The sequence below is a fragment of the Macaca fascicularis genome, chromosome 8 (assembly GCF_037993035.2).
Source record: "Macaca fascicularis isolate 582-1 chromosome 8, T2T-MFA8v1.1".
Lineage (NCBI taxonomy): Eukaryota > Metazoa > Chordata > Mammalia > Primates > Cercopithecidae > Macaca > Macaca fascicularis.
In genome coordinates this window covers 77124905-77140262 of record NC_088382.1, presented here as the reverse complement: position 1 = coordinate 77140262, position 15358 = coordinate 77124905, and the positions used below count along the sequence as shown (strand labels likewise).

Below are 15358 nucleotides of genomic sequence, written 5' to 3'. Positions count from 1 at the left end.
ATGTATTTCTTTTTTCTTTATTTTTGAGACAGAGTCTTGCTCTGTCACCCAGGCTGGAGTGCAGTGGCATGATCTCCGCTCACTGCAACCTCTGCCTCCTGGGCTCAAGTGATTCTCCTGCTTCAGCCTCCCGAGTAGCTGGGACTACAGGCGTGTGCCACCATGCCTGGCTAATTTTTTTTTTGTATTTTTAGTAGAGACAGGATTTCGTCATGTTGGCCAGGCTGGTCTCTTAACTCCTGACCTCAGATGATCCGCCCACCTTGGCCTTCAACAGTGCTGGGATTACAGGCGTGAGCCACTGCGCCCAGCCTAAAGCATGTATTTCTCGCATGTAGTTTTGTATAGGCAAACTGCTTTGCAGTTCAGCTACCACTCAGGTCTATTTTGCTTTTGTATTTAAATGTATTAATGCTTATTTGAACAGACTGGCAGAAAGCCAAATCAATACTTAAACATTATGAATACTTTTTTCCACTAGAAAATTTTCCTACTGAAAACACCTTGAAGGCTATTTTAAATGTTATGCTGTGGTGGAAACAAACTTGAGTAGCATGTTTCACCATGATGCTCACTCCTGTTCTAAACCTTTGGGGCAATTAGAGAAGAAATATTAGAGACAGACAAGAGAAGCCCTTTTAGAAATGAATAAACTATAAAAGGAAAACCACAGCGAAACACTTGCTATATACAAAGAAAGCAGAAATGTATCCTGGCATGATAATAAGCCAAAAAAGTAAATTTAAGCCATATTCGTATTAGACTTCATAAGCCACAGCTCATCTAAAAACCATAAAGTAAAAGAAAAAATAATGAACATTATAAAGGGCATCAGAAACAAACCTAATGAAGATAAAATATTAGATGATAAGGAAACTTAAACACATGTTGTAACATTCAATTTTCAGCTATATTCAAGTTCCTTCAGGCTTTTAAAATATCAAATGCTACATATATGCAAAGATATGTTGTGTGTGTACATACATACACACACACGCACTCATATACATATATATGGCATAGCACAAAATTAGGTAGATTTGAATCATTTCTTGCATTGAGAAAGTTTATTTTAGATTAATTAATTCTTTCTTTTTTTCTTTGAGATAGAGTCTCGCTCTGTCACCAGGCTGGAGTACGGTGGCATGATCTCAGCTCACTGCAACCTCCTATTCCCAGGTTCAAGCAATTCTCCCGCCTCAGCCTCCGAAGTAGCTGGGATAACAGGCGCGTGCCACCATGCCCAGCTAATTTTTGTATTTTTAGTAGAGACGGGGTTTCATCACGTAGGCCAGGATGGTCTCAATCTCCTGACCTCATGATCCACCCGCCTCAGGGCCTCCCAAAGTGCTGGGATTACAGGCGTGAGCCACTGAGCCCAGCCAATTAATTAATTCTTAGAGAAGGAAAGTCTAACTTAGGGAATTTCAATTCACAAAAAAGGGAAGTTTTAAACACTTTATGTTTTTTTTATGGTTTTTTAAATTCAATTCTTAAACAGAACATCCTAGTAACAATACCAGCATAAAAACCTGGCAGTGGTACAGAAAGGTTATAGGCAACAAATTTTGCTGTGCATGTTTAATCATCAGGCTTATGCTTTTGGGAAGGGGTCATGGAAACTGTTGATTTTCTGGTGTTTTTGCTTGGTGTGCAAAGCTAGAGGGCTAAAAAGTGTTATTACTAAGATAGAGAAAGTTCTAGGCTGAGCCAGAACTACAAACAATACCACGTATAGAAAAAAAGGGTAGAGAAAGACTCTTTATGGCACTGAGATCTCAATACAGAATACTAGAAGCAGCAGCAAATGAGAAAAATATCAGAAATAAGTCAAAATTCTCTCTTAGCAGCAATAATATGAAAAGGTGTTTTGATGTTCTTACCACACACTATTACAAATTAAAAGAGCCAAATCAATTATATTGTCAAAATCAAAGGTTCCAATTTTAGTGCTCTAAAAATCAAAATTGGATCCAATAAAATCTATTGTAGAACAAATAAAGCATTTTCTCATAATAAGAAAACACTGGTACAAGTTTCCCATGAAAACAGTATATAATCCATCTCTTAAAGTGTTCAAAAAGGCTACAGATACGTGTGCCACCATCAAAGCCTTGAAAGATGCAGGGGTATGACTCTAATCACAGCTCCCCATTTCACTTATCTGTTTAGCCAAAAATAAGGGTCAACAACAAAAAAGACTGAATGATCAGTCACAAATATTTTAGAACTTCCTAATGAAAAGTTCTTTTCTAGTCTAAAACCAAAAGTTCTGTGAAAGCACAAAGTCAAATTTTGTAATGAATAAATGGCCAGTTTTATAGGCATCAAAATATAGTGTGAGGTGGTGTATTAAACTTTATTTTAAAATATATAACACAATTTAACATATACTTGACAACTTTTCCTGGTATGTCATAAAAAAGATACTGAATAATTTTCATCTTACAGAATTTTTGATTAAAGGATATTAATAGTAAATCAAAGATAAGTAGTTAAGAGGCATGTAACCAGGCGGTGGCTCCTGCCTGTAATCCCAACACTTTGGGAGGTGGAGGCGGATGGATCACAAGGTCAGGAGTTCAAGACCAGCCTGGTCAAGATGGTAAAACCCCACCTCTACTAAAAATACAAAAATTAGCCAGGGGAGATGGCAGGCACCTGTAATCCCAGCTACGTGGGAGGCTGAGATAGAGAACTGCTTGAACCCGGAGATGGAGGCTGCAGTGAGCTGAGATTATGCCACTGCACTCCAGCCTGGGTAACAAAATGAGACCCCGTCTCAAAAAAAAAAAAAAAAACACACACACACACGTTGCTTCATTTCTTTGTATACTGTTGTTTTACAAGGGAGGGTAAATAATTACTAAAACAAGCAAAAAATGAATTTCCCTGTACAATTTATCATATCACAATGACAGTTTTTCACTAATTCAAACAGCTATGGATATAAGATGCAAATAGTGTATGTGTGTAAAAAGAGTGTTTGATTTTAAGAAATGTCCCCCACTAGCAAAATAAAAATGTTAGCAGCAGCTAAAGGATACACAGCAAGTTACAAAGCTGAGAAGAAACACAGTAGTAAGAAGTAACCTTTCCCCATTCACCCTTTTTTCAAAGTAACTATGAAGAAAAGGTATTTTATGAATCGTGTGGTACACTTCCTGTATCAGAGCAGCCAAGTTCTCAAGATCCCAGTAAGAAGAACTTAGTCAAAGAACATAAATGTTACTGAACAATTTCAGAATTGTTAAAAAAAAAAAAAAAAGTGATTAAAAACCTGAGCTTTTATTTGCAGCATCTTCTAGGTTCTCAGCATTTGAAGTGGCTAAATTTGGGTCTAGAGATACAACAGCCCTTTTATCTTCATATGTTCTTGCATCTGGGTTATGGTAGGCATCTATATTTTGTCTGTGCATCCTATTCAAATCGGCTGAGAGGAAAAAATAAGCCATTTATTTAAATAAACACATTTCTATAATTGGCATGCAAAACATATTTTCTTAAAATAGGGAGTCAGAAAGAAAAACAATAGGACAAAGTTGGGAATAATTCAATGATATGTTGGTGCCCTGAAAAGAGAAACAAAGTTATAAAAACTTTTAAGATTTTCAAAAAATAACCCTTTAAAATAATCTCAATTAGTAGATAAATTAAGGATACATAAATCTTTAACAAAACATAAAAACCATATTACCAGTATCTATGTTACTTCAGAACTTAGAATTTCTTTAACATAGAAAAAATATAGCAACAATTTAAAAAACTCATAGTGAAATTTACCTGTCATCGGTCTCCTAATAACATATAATCATGTGGAGTGGCGTTTTAAAATATATTCACAAATTACTTGGCAATCCTTCCTCAAACGGTAAAGCTAAATTCCATTCCCCTTCAGTGGTGCCCAGAGTTAATAACTCACTTTTTATAACTAGCATGTCTCAGAAACAACAGTATATGACTTCTGAGGCTACCTCATAAAAGAAATTATTTCCACCTTGCTTACCTAAGGATCATTCACTCTGAAGAAAGCCAATTGTCATATCACAAGTACACTAAGGGAGCCCTATGGAAAGGCCCATATGACAAAGAACTAAGGCCTCCTGAGCCATGTGAGGGAGCCATATTGAAAATGAATCTTACAGTCCCCATCAAGCCTCAGATGACTACTGCCATGGTCAACACCTTGGACTCCAACATTATGAGGGAGCCTGAGACAGAACCACCTAGCTAAACCACTCACAAATTTCTAACCCTCAGAACCGCAAGATAATAAAGTTTATTGTGCTAAAACACCAAGTTTTGGATTAATTCATTACGTAGAGCAGATATCTAATATACACAGCAAAAATCTGAGCACCTAGAATTGGGTCAAACAACCAATCTCAAAAACAGAACTGAATGATTACAGAACTCAAAGCTTTAATAAAATAAAAAGTAGCTGTTTTCCATAAAACAAACCAACCAAAACACTGGAACAGTATGGCAGCACTGAAAGTGAACTTAAACCTGGATATAAGAAGTATTTATCAGGAAGCCCGTTATGTTCAAGAACGTATTTTGAACATGAATCACAATCAGAATTCCAGACAGAACATGGCAAGCAATACGTAAATGTTACAAAAGAGAATGGGAGTTCAGAATCAGGAAGGTTCACCTTGTTACAATATTTAGGGCAGCTTGGACTTGGAAAATGTATAGGAGCTTCACAGATGAAGATAAGTAGGGAAGCATAATAGAGAAGTACAACAATGTGAGAAAGCACTCCAAGCAGGTAAAACATGAAGAGTGTTCTGGCAACATTAAAGCAGTCCAGCTAGACTAGAGCATAAAGCACATATAATAGAGCAATGGCAAGAAAGACTGGAAACGGCAGAATGGATACGTATTCTGGCATATCCTAAAACACATGCCAATGGCTCTCAATTTTGTTCTGTAAGAAGGTAATGGAGGCAGTTTTGGTTGTTACAGAAGTGAAATTAATATATTAGTCTGGCCGGGTGTGGTGGCTCATGCCTATAATCCCAGCACTTTGGGAGGCCAAGGAGGGTGGATCACTTGAGCTCAGGAGTTCAAGACCAGCCTAGGCAACATGGTGAAATTCCATTTCTACTGAAAATACAAAAATTAGCTGGGCATGATGGCATGCAACTGTAGTCCCAGCTACTTGGGGGGCTGAGGTGGGAGGATCACTTAAGCCCAGGAGGTGTAGGTTGCAATGAGTCAAAATTACACCACTGCACTCAAGGCTGGATGACACAGTGAGACTCTGTCTCAAAAAAATAAAAATAAAAATGGTTGAGGACAAAGATAAAGATTTAAAGATCAATCTGTAGGGAAGACGTAAAGAGTAACACAGGAGTAAAAGAGATGACATGGAAGAGAATGGATGAAGGTATGAGAAACAGACAAGGTCAGATGACAGTCCTTAGAAGAAAGATAATGCTCACAAACCTAGCAGAGTCTAACTCTAGCTCATAACGCACATCCAATAAATATCAGCTGAAGTTTGGACAGCATCTCAGAGGATACAAAAGACTTGGAGAAAAAAAGGAACTGTCAAGCCAGTTCAAAGAAGATAAAAGCTGAGTAAAAATCATTAAATTGAAATTAGGACATTAGGCTTTTTGTTGACAATGTGGCATGGGGGAGGGGTGGGCAGGGGGTACAAGCTAGATGTTATATTATAGAAAAATAGCCGATAAGACGGTGGTTAAGAAGTGACAGCAACAAGCATGGACTACTTTTTGAATGTGTTTTACATGGTAAAGGAAGCATTTGTTTGTGTTTTAATACAAGTGACCTAAGCATATTCAGAGGTAGAAAGAAGAAATAAATAGAAAAAATGCAAAGAGAAAGGAGTGGGTGAAACCACAGAAAAAGGTGACCGCAAGAAAATTCCCAGGTGCCAAGGACTAGCAAGGCAGATAGACATTCTTGAAATAATCTACAGCTGTGTTGCCAAACTAGCAAGTGCTTAGGGAATGCAATCTGAGTTTGATAGTCACCTACACAAACCATACATTAGGAGATATCCTGTATGTGAGAAAACTTCAATAACACATTATAATTTACTGTTGTGATTATATGTGGACTTCTCCAGTGGAATAATATTCAACATATGTATATTAAGAGAAAATTAATTTCATCAAAGTACATAATTATTAAGATTTAAGACTATCAGAGTTAGCAAGCAAACCAAATCCATATTGCTTTTTATTGGGAAAAATGACTTGGCAACTGGCCACTCCTTTTCTGTCTTTCTGTGAGACGGTAACACAAATGATTTGAAATCAGCTAAAAAATGAAAATTAAAAAAGGCACTTTGGTCAAGAGCGTAATTTGTCAACTGCAAAGACAGGACTTCATTTTAAATGTAAATCATCATAACATTCAATATAAAATTAGAAGCACTTATGTGCTCCTCACTGAGTGAATTAGCTCATTATAAAAAAATTAATTTAATTACCTTTACAAGTTAGCTGCTACTCTTTATACTTTGGTGGAAAATACATACCAAAATATATTTTGTGAAGAGCTGAGATATGTTAAATGTTACTATAAACCCAGGATTATTCAGCAATTCATGGCTGACACAGAAACTCTTTTATAATGACTTAATTCAGAGAGCTAAGCAAAATTTCCAACACTAGCACTACTAGCAATACATATTTCAAAATTAACGTAATTTAAAATATATACACTTACCTATAGAGTAAAATTCTAACTGATGGCTCATAAAATAAATCTCACAAACTTAAAAACACTTTAGTCATTAAAAGTATATTCTCTCCAGCTAGGTGCAGAGGCTCATGCCTGTAATCTCAACACTTCAGGAGGCTGAGGTGGGAGGATCATTTGAGGCCAGGACTTTGAGACCAGCTGGGCCACACAGTGAGACCCTGTCTCTAAAGAAACTTTTGTAATTAGCTGGGCATGGTGGCATGTGCCTGGAATCCTTGCTACTGGGGGGGCTGAAGTGGGGAGATCACTTGAGCCAGGGAGGTTTAGACTGCAATGAGGCATGATCGTGCCACTGCATTATAGCCTGGGCGACAGAGTGAGACCTTGTCTCAAAACAAACAAACAAACAAACAAACACAAAAAAACAGAAACATATTATATTCTCTTACTGAAACGGAATATAAACTAGAACTGAATAAAAGCAAGCTCTCTGGAAAATCCCGATACTTGGAAACTTTTTAAGTCCACTTTCAAATAACTAATGGGGGTCAAAGAAAAGTCACAAAGAAAATCAGAAAACTGAATGAAAATTAAAACATAACACACCAAAATTTGTGACATACAGCTAAAACAGTACTCAGAGGGAAATGTGTAGCATACTTCAATGCACAGAAAATAAGTAAGGTCTCAAATCATAATCTAAGCATCAACATTAAAAAATTAGAAAAGGGGGCCGGGCATGGTGGCTCACGCCTGTAATCCTAGCACTTTGGGAAGCGGAGGCGGGCAGATGACAAGGTCAGTAGTTCGAGACCAGCCTGGCCAGTATGGTGAAACCCCGTCCCTACTAACAATACAAAAATTAGCCAGGTGCGGTGCATGCACCTGCAGTCCCAGCTACTTGGGAGGCTGAGGCAGGAGAATCACTTGAATCCGGGAGGCGGAAGTTGCAGTGAGTCGAAATTGCACCACTGCGCTCCAGCTTGGGCGACACAGTGAGACTCTGTCTCAAAAAAAAAAAAAAGAAATTAGAAAAGGGAGAAAAGTCAGCACAAAGCAAACTAAAGGAAGCAAATAGTAAAGATAAGAGCAAAATCACTGAAACAAGAAAAAAAGCGGAGAAAAAAATCAATGAAAAATTATAGCTGATTCTACGAAAAGATCCATAAAGCTGATAAACATTCAGGCAGCCAGACTGAGAATATACAAATTACAAATATCAGGAATGAATGAGGAGCCATCACCAGAGATCCTACAAACACCAGAATAAAAAAGAAATATTATGAACAACATTATGACAATAAATTAAAAAAATGAATAATTTCCTTGAATGATTCAAATGACCAAAGCTCACATAAGAAATAAACTGAATATCTCTTTATCTATTAAATAAAGTGAATTCACAGTTTAAAACTTTCCCAAAAAGAAAATTCCCCACCCAGATGGCTTCACTGGTAAATGCTTTTTTTTTTTTTTTTTTGAGATGGAGTCCCGCTCTGTCACGCAGTGGCGCAATGTTGGCTCACTGCAGTCTCCACTTCCTGGGTTCAAATGAGTCTCCTGCCTCAGCCTGCCGAGTAGCTGGGACTATAGGACCACACCACCACACACAGCTAATTTTTGTATTTTTAGTAGAGATAGGGTTTCACCGTGTTGGCCAGGATGGTCTTGATCTCTTGACCCTGTGATCCACCCGCCTCAGCCTCCCAAAGTGCTGGGATTACAGGTGTGAGCCAACACACCCAGCCTTCACTGGTGAATTCTAAACACAGAAAAAACATTTCCCAGCTAGGCAAAGTGGCTCACACCTATGTATTCCCAGCACTTTGGGAGGCCAAGGTGGGAGGATCACTTGAGCTCAGGAGTTTGAGACCTGCCTAGGCAACATAAACATAGTGAGACCCTGTTTCTACAAAAAATAAAAAAAAATTAGCCAGATATGGTGGCACATGCCTGTAGTCCCAGCTACTCAGGAAGTTAAGGTGGCAGAATTGCTTTAGCCCAGGAGGTCAAGGCTACAGTGAGCCGTGATTATGTCACTGTACTCCAGCTTCTGTGACAGAGCAAGACTCTGTCTCAAAAAACAAACAAACAAACAAACAAAGCAAAAGAAAAAACTTTTCCCAATTCATGTTATTAGGCCAGAATTACTCTGATACCAAAACCAGACAACATTATAAAGCAATAAAAACCAGAATATCTTATGAGCCTAGATGCAAACATCTCTGACAAAATACTAGCAAATCAAATTCTGTAAGATGTATAAAAGACAATAATACAGCTTGGTTCTTCCCAGGAATGCAAGATCCATTGAACATTCAAAAATCAATCAATGTAATTTACCATACATCAGAAGGGTAAAGAAACCACATTATGATATCAATAGATGCAGAAAAGCACCTGACAAAATTCAACATACACTCACAATGAAACCTCTAAGCAAACAAGGAATAGAAAATCCTCAATGGGATAAAAGAAAAATTGACCAAAAGCCGACAGCTAAACTTAATGGTGAAAGATAGCTTTTCATCTGAAATCAGAGACAAGACAAGGATGTCTGCGCTCATGATTTCTAAACACTATACTGGAGTTCTTAAACAGTGCAAAAGGCAATTAAAATAAATAAAAGGCATCACATGGGAAAGAAATAAGTAAAACTAACTCTACTGACAGATGCTATGATTGCCTACATTAAAAATCAAAGAATCTACAAAAAAACTACTAAAACTAACAAGTGAGTTTAGCAACCACACAGACTACAGACAACAGCAAGCACACAGACTACAGTCTGTGTATTTGTAAATATACAAAATTTACCTGTATTTCTATAGACCATCAACGAACAAACGAATTAAAAATTTTTTAATGTAACATTTTAAAATAGCTTCAAACCACATGAAATATTTAGGGAAACAACAACATACACCCAAGATCTGCCACCAAAAACTACAAAATATTGCTGAGAGAAATTAACTAGAAGCAATAAATGGATATACACTGCCCACTCATGGATCAAGAGGCTCAATGCTATTAAGATGCTGGCTGTCCCAATATTATCTATACAGTCAAAGGAATCCCAATGAAAATGCCACCATGCTTGACATGACAAAGTAATAATAATAGTAATAATTACTTACTATAACTTATTATTTACTTACTATAACTTATTACTAATTACTTATATTACTAATTACTTACTAATAACTTATAACTTATAATAATAATAATAATATTACTATATTACTATAGTGATAGTAAAATATGCAAAGAAGTTGAGATGTCAAAAGATCTTGAAAAGGCTGGGCACCGTGGCTCACACCTGTAATCCCAGCACTTTGGGAGGACTAGGCTGGCAGATCACGAGGTCAGGAGATTGAGACCATCCTGGCTAACATGGTGAAACCCTGTCTCTACTAAAAATACAAAAAATTAGCCGGGCATGGTGGCGGGCTCCTGTAGTCCCAGCTACTTAGGAGGCGGAGGCAGGAGAATGGTGTGAACCCCGGAGGTAGAGCTAGCAGTGAGCCGAGATCGCGCCACTGTACTCCAGCCTGGACAACAGGGGGAGACTCCATCTCAAAAAAAAATTCTTGGAAAAAAGAACAAAGCTGGAGGACTCACACTTTTCAATTTCAAAACTTACTACAAAGCTATAGTAATCAAGAGACTCTGATATGGGCAAAAGGATAGACATACACAGCAATGGAACAGAGAGAGAAAGAGACACAGAGATTGAGAAAGAGGAATCTCACAGATTGGAGGAGACTAAAGAGACATGAACTAAATGCATTATAGGATCCTGGACTACAGCCTAAAATAGAATAAGGACATTAGGGAAAAAAAAAAAAAAAAAACAGGTAAAATTCGAACAAGGTATGTAACTTAATTATCGGCACTGTACTGTATCTAGGTTAATTTCTAGTTTTGATCATTGTGCCATGATTATCTAAGATGTTAACGTCACAGGAAACAAGGTGAAGGATATTCTCTACACCATCTTTGCAACTCTTTTAGGTCTTAATTTCACAATAGAAAATGTTTTTTTTTTAAATGAGGCATCACTGCACTTTCAATAAAATAACTAAAAGCTTAAAGATGCATAATTTCAAGTTCTGATGAAAATTCAGAGCAACTAGAAACCTCATACTTTTCTGACAGGAATGCAAAATGACACAACAAAATTGGAGAATGTTCTGGCAGTTTCTTATAAAGTTAAACACTTACTATTCAACCCAGCAATTCTACTCCTAGGCACTTACCCAAAAGAAATAAAAATTTATGTTCACACAAAGATCTGTAAGTGAATGTTTCTAACAGCTTTATTTATAATAGCCTTGAACTGTAAACAGCCCACATATCCATCAACTGCTAAATGGATAAACAACTGTGGTACCTCCAGACAATGCAATACTATTCAGTAATAAAAAAATATAAGCTACTGACATATGCAACAACACTATGCTAAAATACAAATGTCAGAAAAAAGGCAATATTTTCATGCCAGAAAGGAGATCACAGATTGGCATGGGTGGACGAGTAAGTAAAAGTAAAAGAACTGACTAACTAATCATCCTTTTAATCAATTGGAACTATGAGATACCATCTTTCAAAGTGGTTTTTATCTTTTAATTTATTTTTATTGACATTTTTCTTTTGGTGTATATGTTTTAACATTTGACATGGACAGTTTCATGTAAAGTTTCAAATAAAAACCTGAATAAAGAACTTTAATGAATAAAGAACTGAGAAAGACAACAGAATAAAGTACTGTACAAATAATTAAATTGAGAAGTATTTACTTTAAAAGGGGTGACACTATCTTACAGTTGCATGAATAACACATTTTTATATTTCATTAATTACTATGCCTTATAAAGAGATATTCTTAGGTAAGATAAGGGTTAAGATTCAATTTTATTAAATCTTTGGAATAAAAGATAAAAAAAAGAACAACAGGAGTAATTAGAAAAGTCAGCAGCAGAATTAAAGTTAGCCAAGATAATGAACAGATGTTATATGGTCTTAGTCATCACTAGGCTCTATGCTACATATTTCAAATGTAACTTTCCCGCCTTCTCTAAAATACAGTAGCTACACTGGGTGCAGTTGCTCATGTCTGTAATCTTAGCACTTTGGGAAGCCAAGGTGGGTGGATCACCTCAGGTCAGGAGTTCAAGACCACCAACATGGTGAAACCCCGTCTTTACTAAATACACAAAATTAGGTGGGCATGGTGGCACATGCCTGTAATCCCAGCTACTCAGGAGGCTGAGGCAGGAGAACTGCTGGAACCCAGGAGGCGGAGGTTGCAGTGAATTGAGATTGCACCATTGCACTCCAGCCTGGGTAAAAGAGCGAAACTCCATCTCAAAAAATAAAAATAAAAATAAAATGTAGCATCCACATACAAAATAAACTGATACTCTTTTTAAGTGATGAGTTTACTTGCTTTGAAAATATCATTGAGTTATACTGTATTTGATAAAATAGTATGCCTTTTCTATTTCATGGCATGAAGACGGCATTAAATAAGCCAACTAAATATTAATATTAAAAATTGAAATCTAAGAAACATTTTCTCCATGCTCATTAGGTCAAGCAATTCTAAAATAATGTTTTATAACTCAATAACCCAAATTTATCCTACTTACTTCCACCAATTAAAGGCATACAGAACACCACAATTGTATTGTTTGAACTAGAAATAATCTTAGAGGTAGATTTTAGAAAACTGCTCTATCCCAACGTTTTCCAATGTTTCACTCAGTTAAGCACACTTTTCATGGTAACTAGTATATTTCTATCAATTTATAATTTAAATTTACTATAGCAAAGATTGCCCATATGGCTATTAATCCCATGTCCTTCTCCTGAGCATAAAGAAAGTTAAACTTCCCAGTCTCCCAAACAGTTAGGTTAGACCCCATAACTAGGTCTGAACAATGGAATGAAGGCAAAAGTGATCTTCCTCCACATCCAGGCCAGGACCCAACAAAATCCTCAATTTGTCCCTGGACAAGAAGAAAAGGACTCTAAAATGAAGGAATGAAACAATGGATCCCTGAGTCACTTCTTGGAGGAGAACCACCCAAACAGCATCAGAGTGGGACAAAAATGGATGCCTAACAAGAGAGGCCCTTAAGCTTCTAAGAATTTGGGTTTATTACAGCACTTTCCATTTAATGCCTGGACTAATACCTTCACTTTAATACCTGTAGTTTAAAAGAAAATATTATAGCACTATTCATAAATGGAAAACTTGTGTTTTTCTAATATATTTTCAAGTAAACACTTAACTATTAAAATAAGAAATGTTAGCTAGGCATCATCTAAAATCATTTCATCAATAAAGAAAGTAATAAGAATTCCACTCTTTCAAAACTGTGAGAAAATTATTCATGAGAGGAAGATAGGAAAGGAACAAATCTTTTGGGAAGAAAAAAAGACCTATTAAAATTAAAGTAGGCCGGGCACAGTGGCTCACACCTGTAATCCCAGCACTTTGGGAGGCTGAGGTGGGTGGAATACCTGAGGTCAGGAGTTTGAGACCGGCCTGACCAACATGGTGAAATCCCATCTCTAATAAAAACACAAAAATTAGCCGGGCATGATGGTGCATGACTATAAATCCCAGTTACTTGGGAGGTTGAAGCAGAAGAATTGCTTCAACCTGGGAGGCAGAGGTTGCAGTGAACCAAGATGGTGCCATTGCATTCCAGCCTGGGTGACAGAGTGAAACTCTGTCTAAAAAAAATTAATTAAATTAAAGTAAATTAAAGTGGGCCTCAAATATATCTTTTAAGAAAAACAATATTTAACAAAGAAGCAAAGGCATAATACATAAGAATTCTAACTCAACATCCAATCTTTCGATTCTATCACTCATCTATTCCTACAATATATAATACCTAAAGAACATGAAATGTGTATCTCTTTGATCTACTTTTATTCTGCTTAACTAAACTTTAAACAGAGACCATCCTAATATATACAACAGCCCTTTGTAACTGCAGGTTCCACATCTGTGGATTCAATCGACCACAATTCAAAAACATTAAAAAACAAAAAAATGGAGGCTTGCATCTGTGCTGAAATTGTAAAAAGTCTTTTTTTCTTGTCATTATTCTCTAATTAATATAAGATCACAACTATTTACATAGCATTTTCACTGTATTAGGTATTACAAGTAATCTGGAGATGATTTAAAGTATACAGGAGGACATGTGTAGGTTATGTGCAAACGCTTTACCAATTTTATATCAGGAACTTGAGCATCTGTGGATTTGGGTATTCACAGGAGATCCTGGAACCAATGTTCCACAGGTACCAACAGACAACCGTATATAACAAGTTGTATAAAGCCACTCTTTCAAAGTATTTGTTGTGTGATTACTAGATCAAACATTTTTGAGAGTACATAATTGAAAGATAAATCAACAAATTATGAAACCTGCTAGAAAGTTTCTATGATCATGTCTTTTTTTTTTCCCAAAGGAATTCTTGCAATGAGCAGGTATATTGCATATATAAATTAAACACAAAATCCCCTCCCAAAACTGTTTTAGATCCTTTATTTCTAAGACATCTTACTAGTTTTTAACTTGTAATATGGGTTTTATCATTTTTTATGAGGAAACAAAATATTCTAAGAACCAGTTTCAGTAACAACTTATCAACTAACATGAGCTTTTCTCTGCAGCTGGGTTATCAACATCAGAGGATGAAATATTTACAATAAAAACAAATGAATAGTATTCTGAGAAGAAATGCGCTCTAGCCTCTGTTATATTTATTCTCAAAATACCTCATATGCATTAAGTTACATACGTACCTTGCTATAGAGGCTATGATTCCTACTTTTTTCTACTCCCCAGTCTTTTAAAAAGTTAAAAATAATTTAGCTTATTTTAAAAACAAGTCAGTGGAAACAACATACTTATCAGATTTCCTTTTGTATCCCTGAGAGGAGCACCACCTCCACCTTTTCCCCAGGGATTATATGTTCTCATTTCAGCTTCTAATTTAGCTTCATATTCTTCTTTTTCTTCACGTTCTTTCTTCCTTCTTTCTTCTCTTTCCCGAATCTTGACAACATAAAACATATTTAAAATAAATGCTGACAAGTATTCCAATACAAGAAGTTAGTAATACCAGATGTTACTTTTTGTCAGAAAACGAAAAAAAAAAATTTTTTTTTCAGTATACTCCCCTACAAAGATTAAAATCACAAATACGTAATACTCAATGTAAAAATACTTTAGGCCAGGTGTGGTGGCTCATGCCTACGGAGGTCAAGGTGGGCAGATCACGCAAGGTCAAGAGTTCAAGACCAGCCTGGCCAACATGGCAAAACCCCGACTCTACTAAAAATACAAAAATCAGCCGAGTGTGGTTGCGCACATCTGTAATCCCAGTTACTTGCATGGTTGAGGAACAAGAATTGCTTGAACCCAGGAGGTGGAGTTTGTAGTGAGCCATTATGCCCCTGCACTTCAGCTTGGGCAACATTATGCAAGACACTGTCTCTAAATAATTAAACAACATTAAAAATAAAAATAATTCAATGGCTAGAATACATAGCCCCTGTTCCTCTATATACACCAAATGACTTTCCAGCCACTAAGGCTATTTCAGACTCAACTAACTCCTACTTCCCTCCCCCAGTGTCTACCTG

General features: G+C 36.5%; 1 protein-coding gene across 50 annotated transcripts in view; it reads right to left on the bottom strand.

Moving 5' to 3' along the window:
• CSPP1 (centrosome and spindle pole associated protein 1) overlaps window positions 1–15358 on the bottom strand; it is a 130516-nt gene that overhangs the window by 41583 nt on the left and 73575 nt on the right. For 36 of the 50 annotated variants that reach the window (XR_012416455.1, XR_012416458.1, XR_012416457.1 and 33 more), the window contains 2 exons: window positions 14621–14768; window positions 3281–3433 (listed from right to left, as the gene is read on the bottom strand). Coding sequence is in view for 45 of the 50 variants with exons in the window: in XM_045399117.3 (XP_045255052.2) it covers window positions 3281–3433; window positions 14621–14768 (301 nt within the window). In the remaining 5 variants the exon portion in view is untranslated. The remainder of the gene's footprint in view (window positions 1–3280; window positions 3434–14620; window positions 14769–15358) is intronic. The other 14 variants (XM_073998919.1, XM_073998923.1, XM_045399114.3 and 11 more) reach the window with 1 other exon arrangement.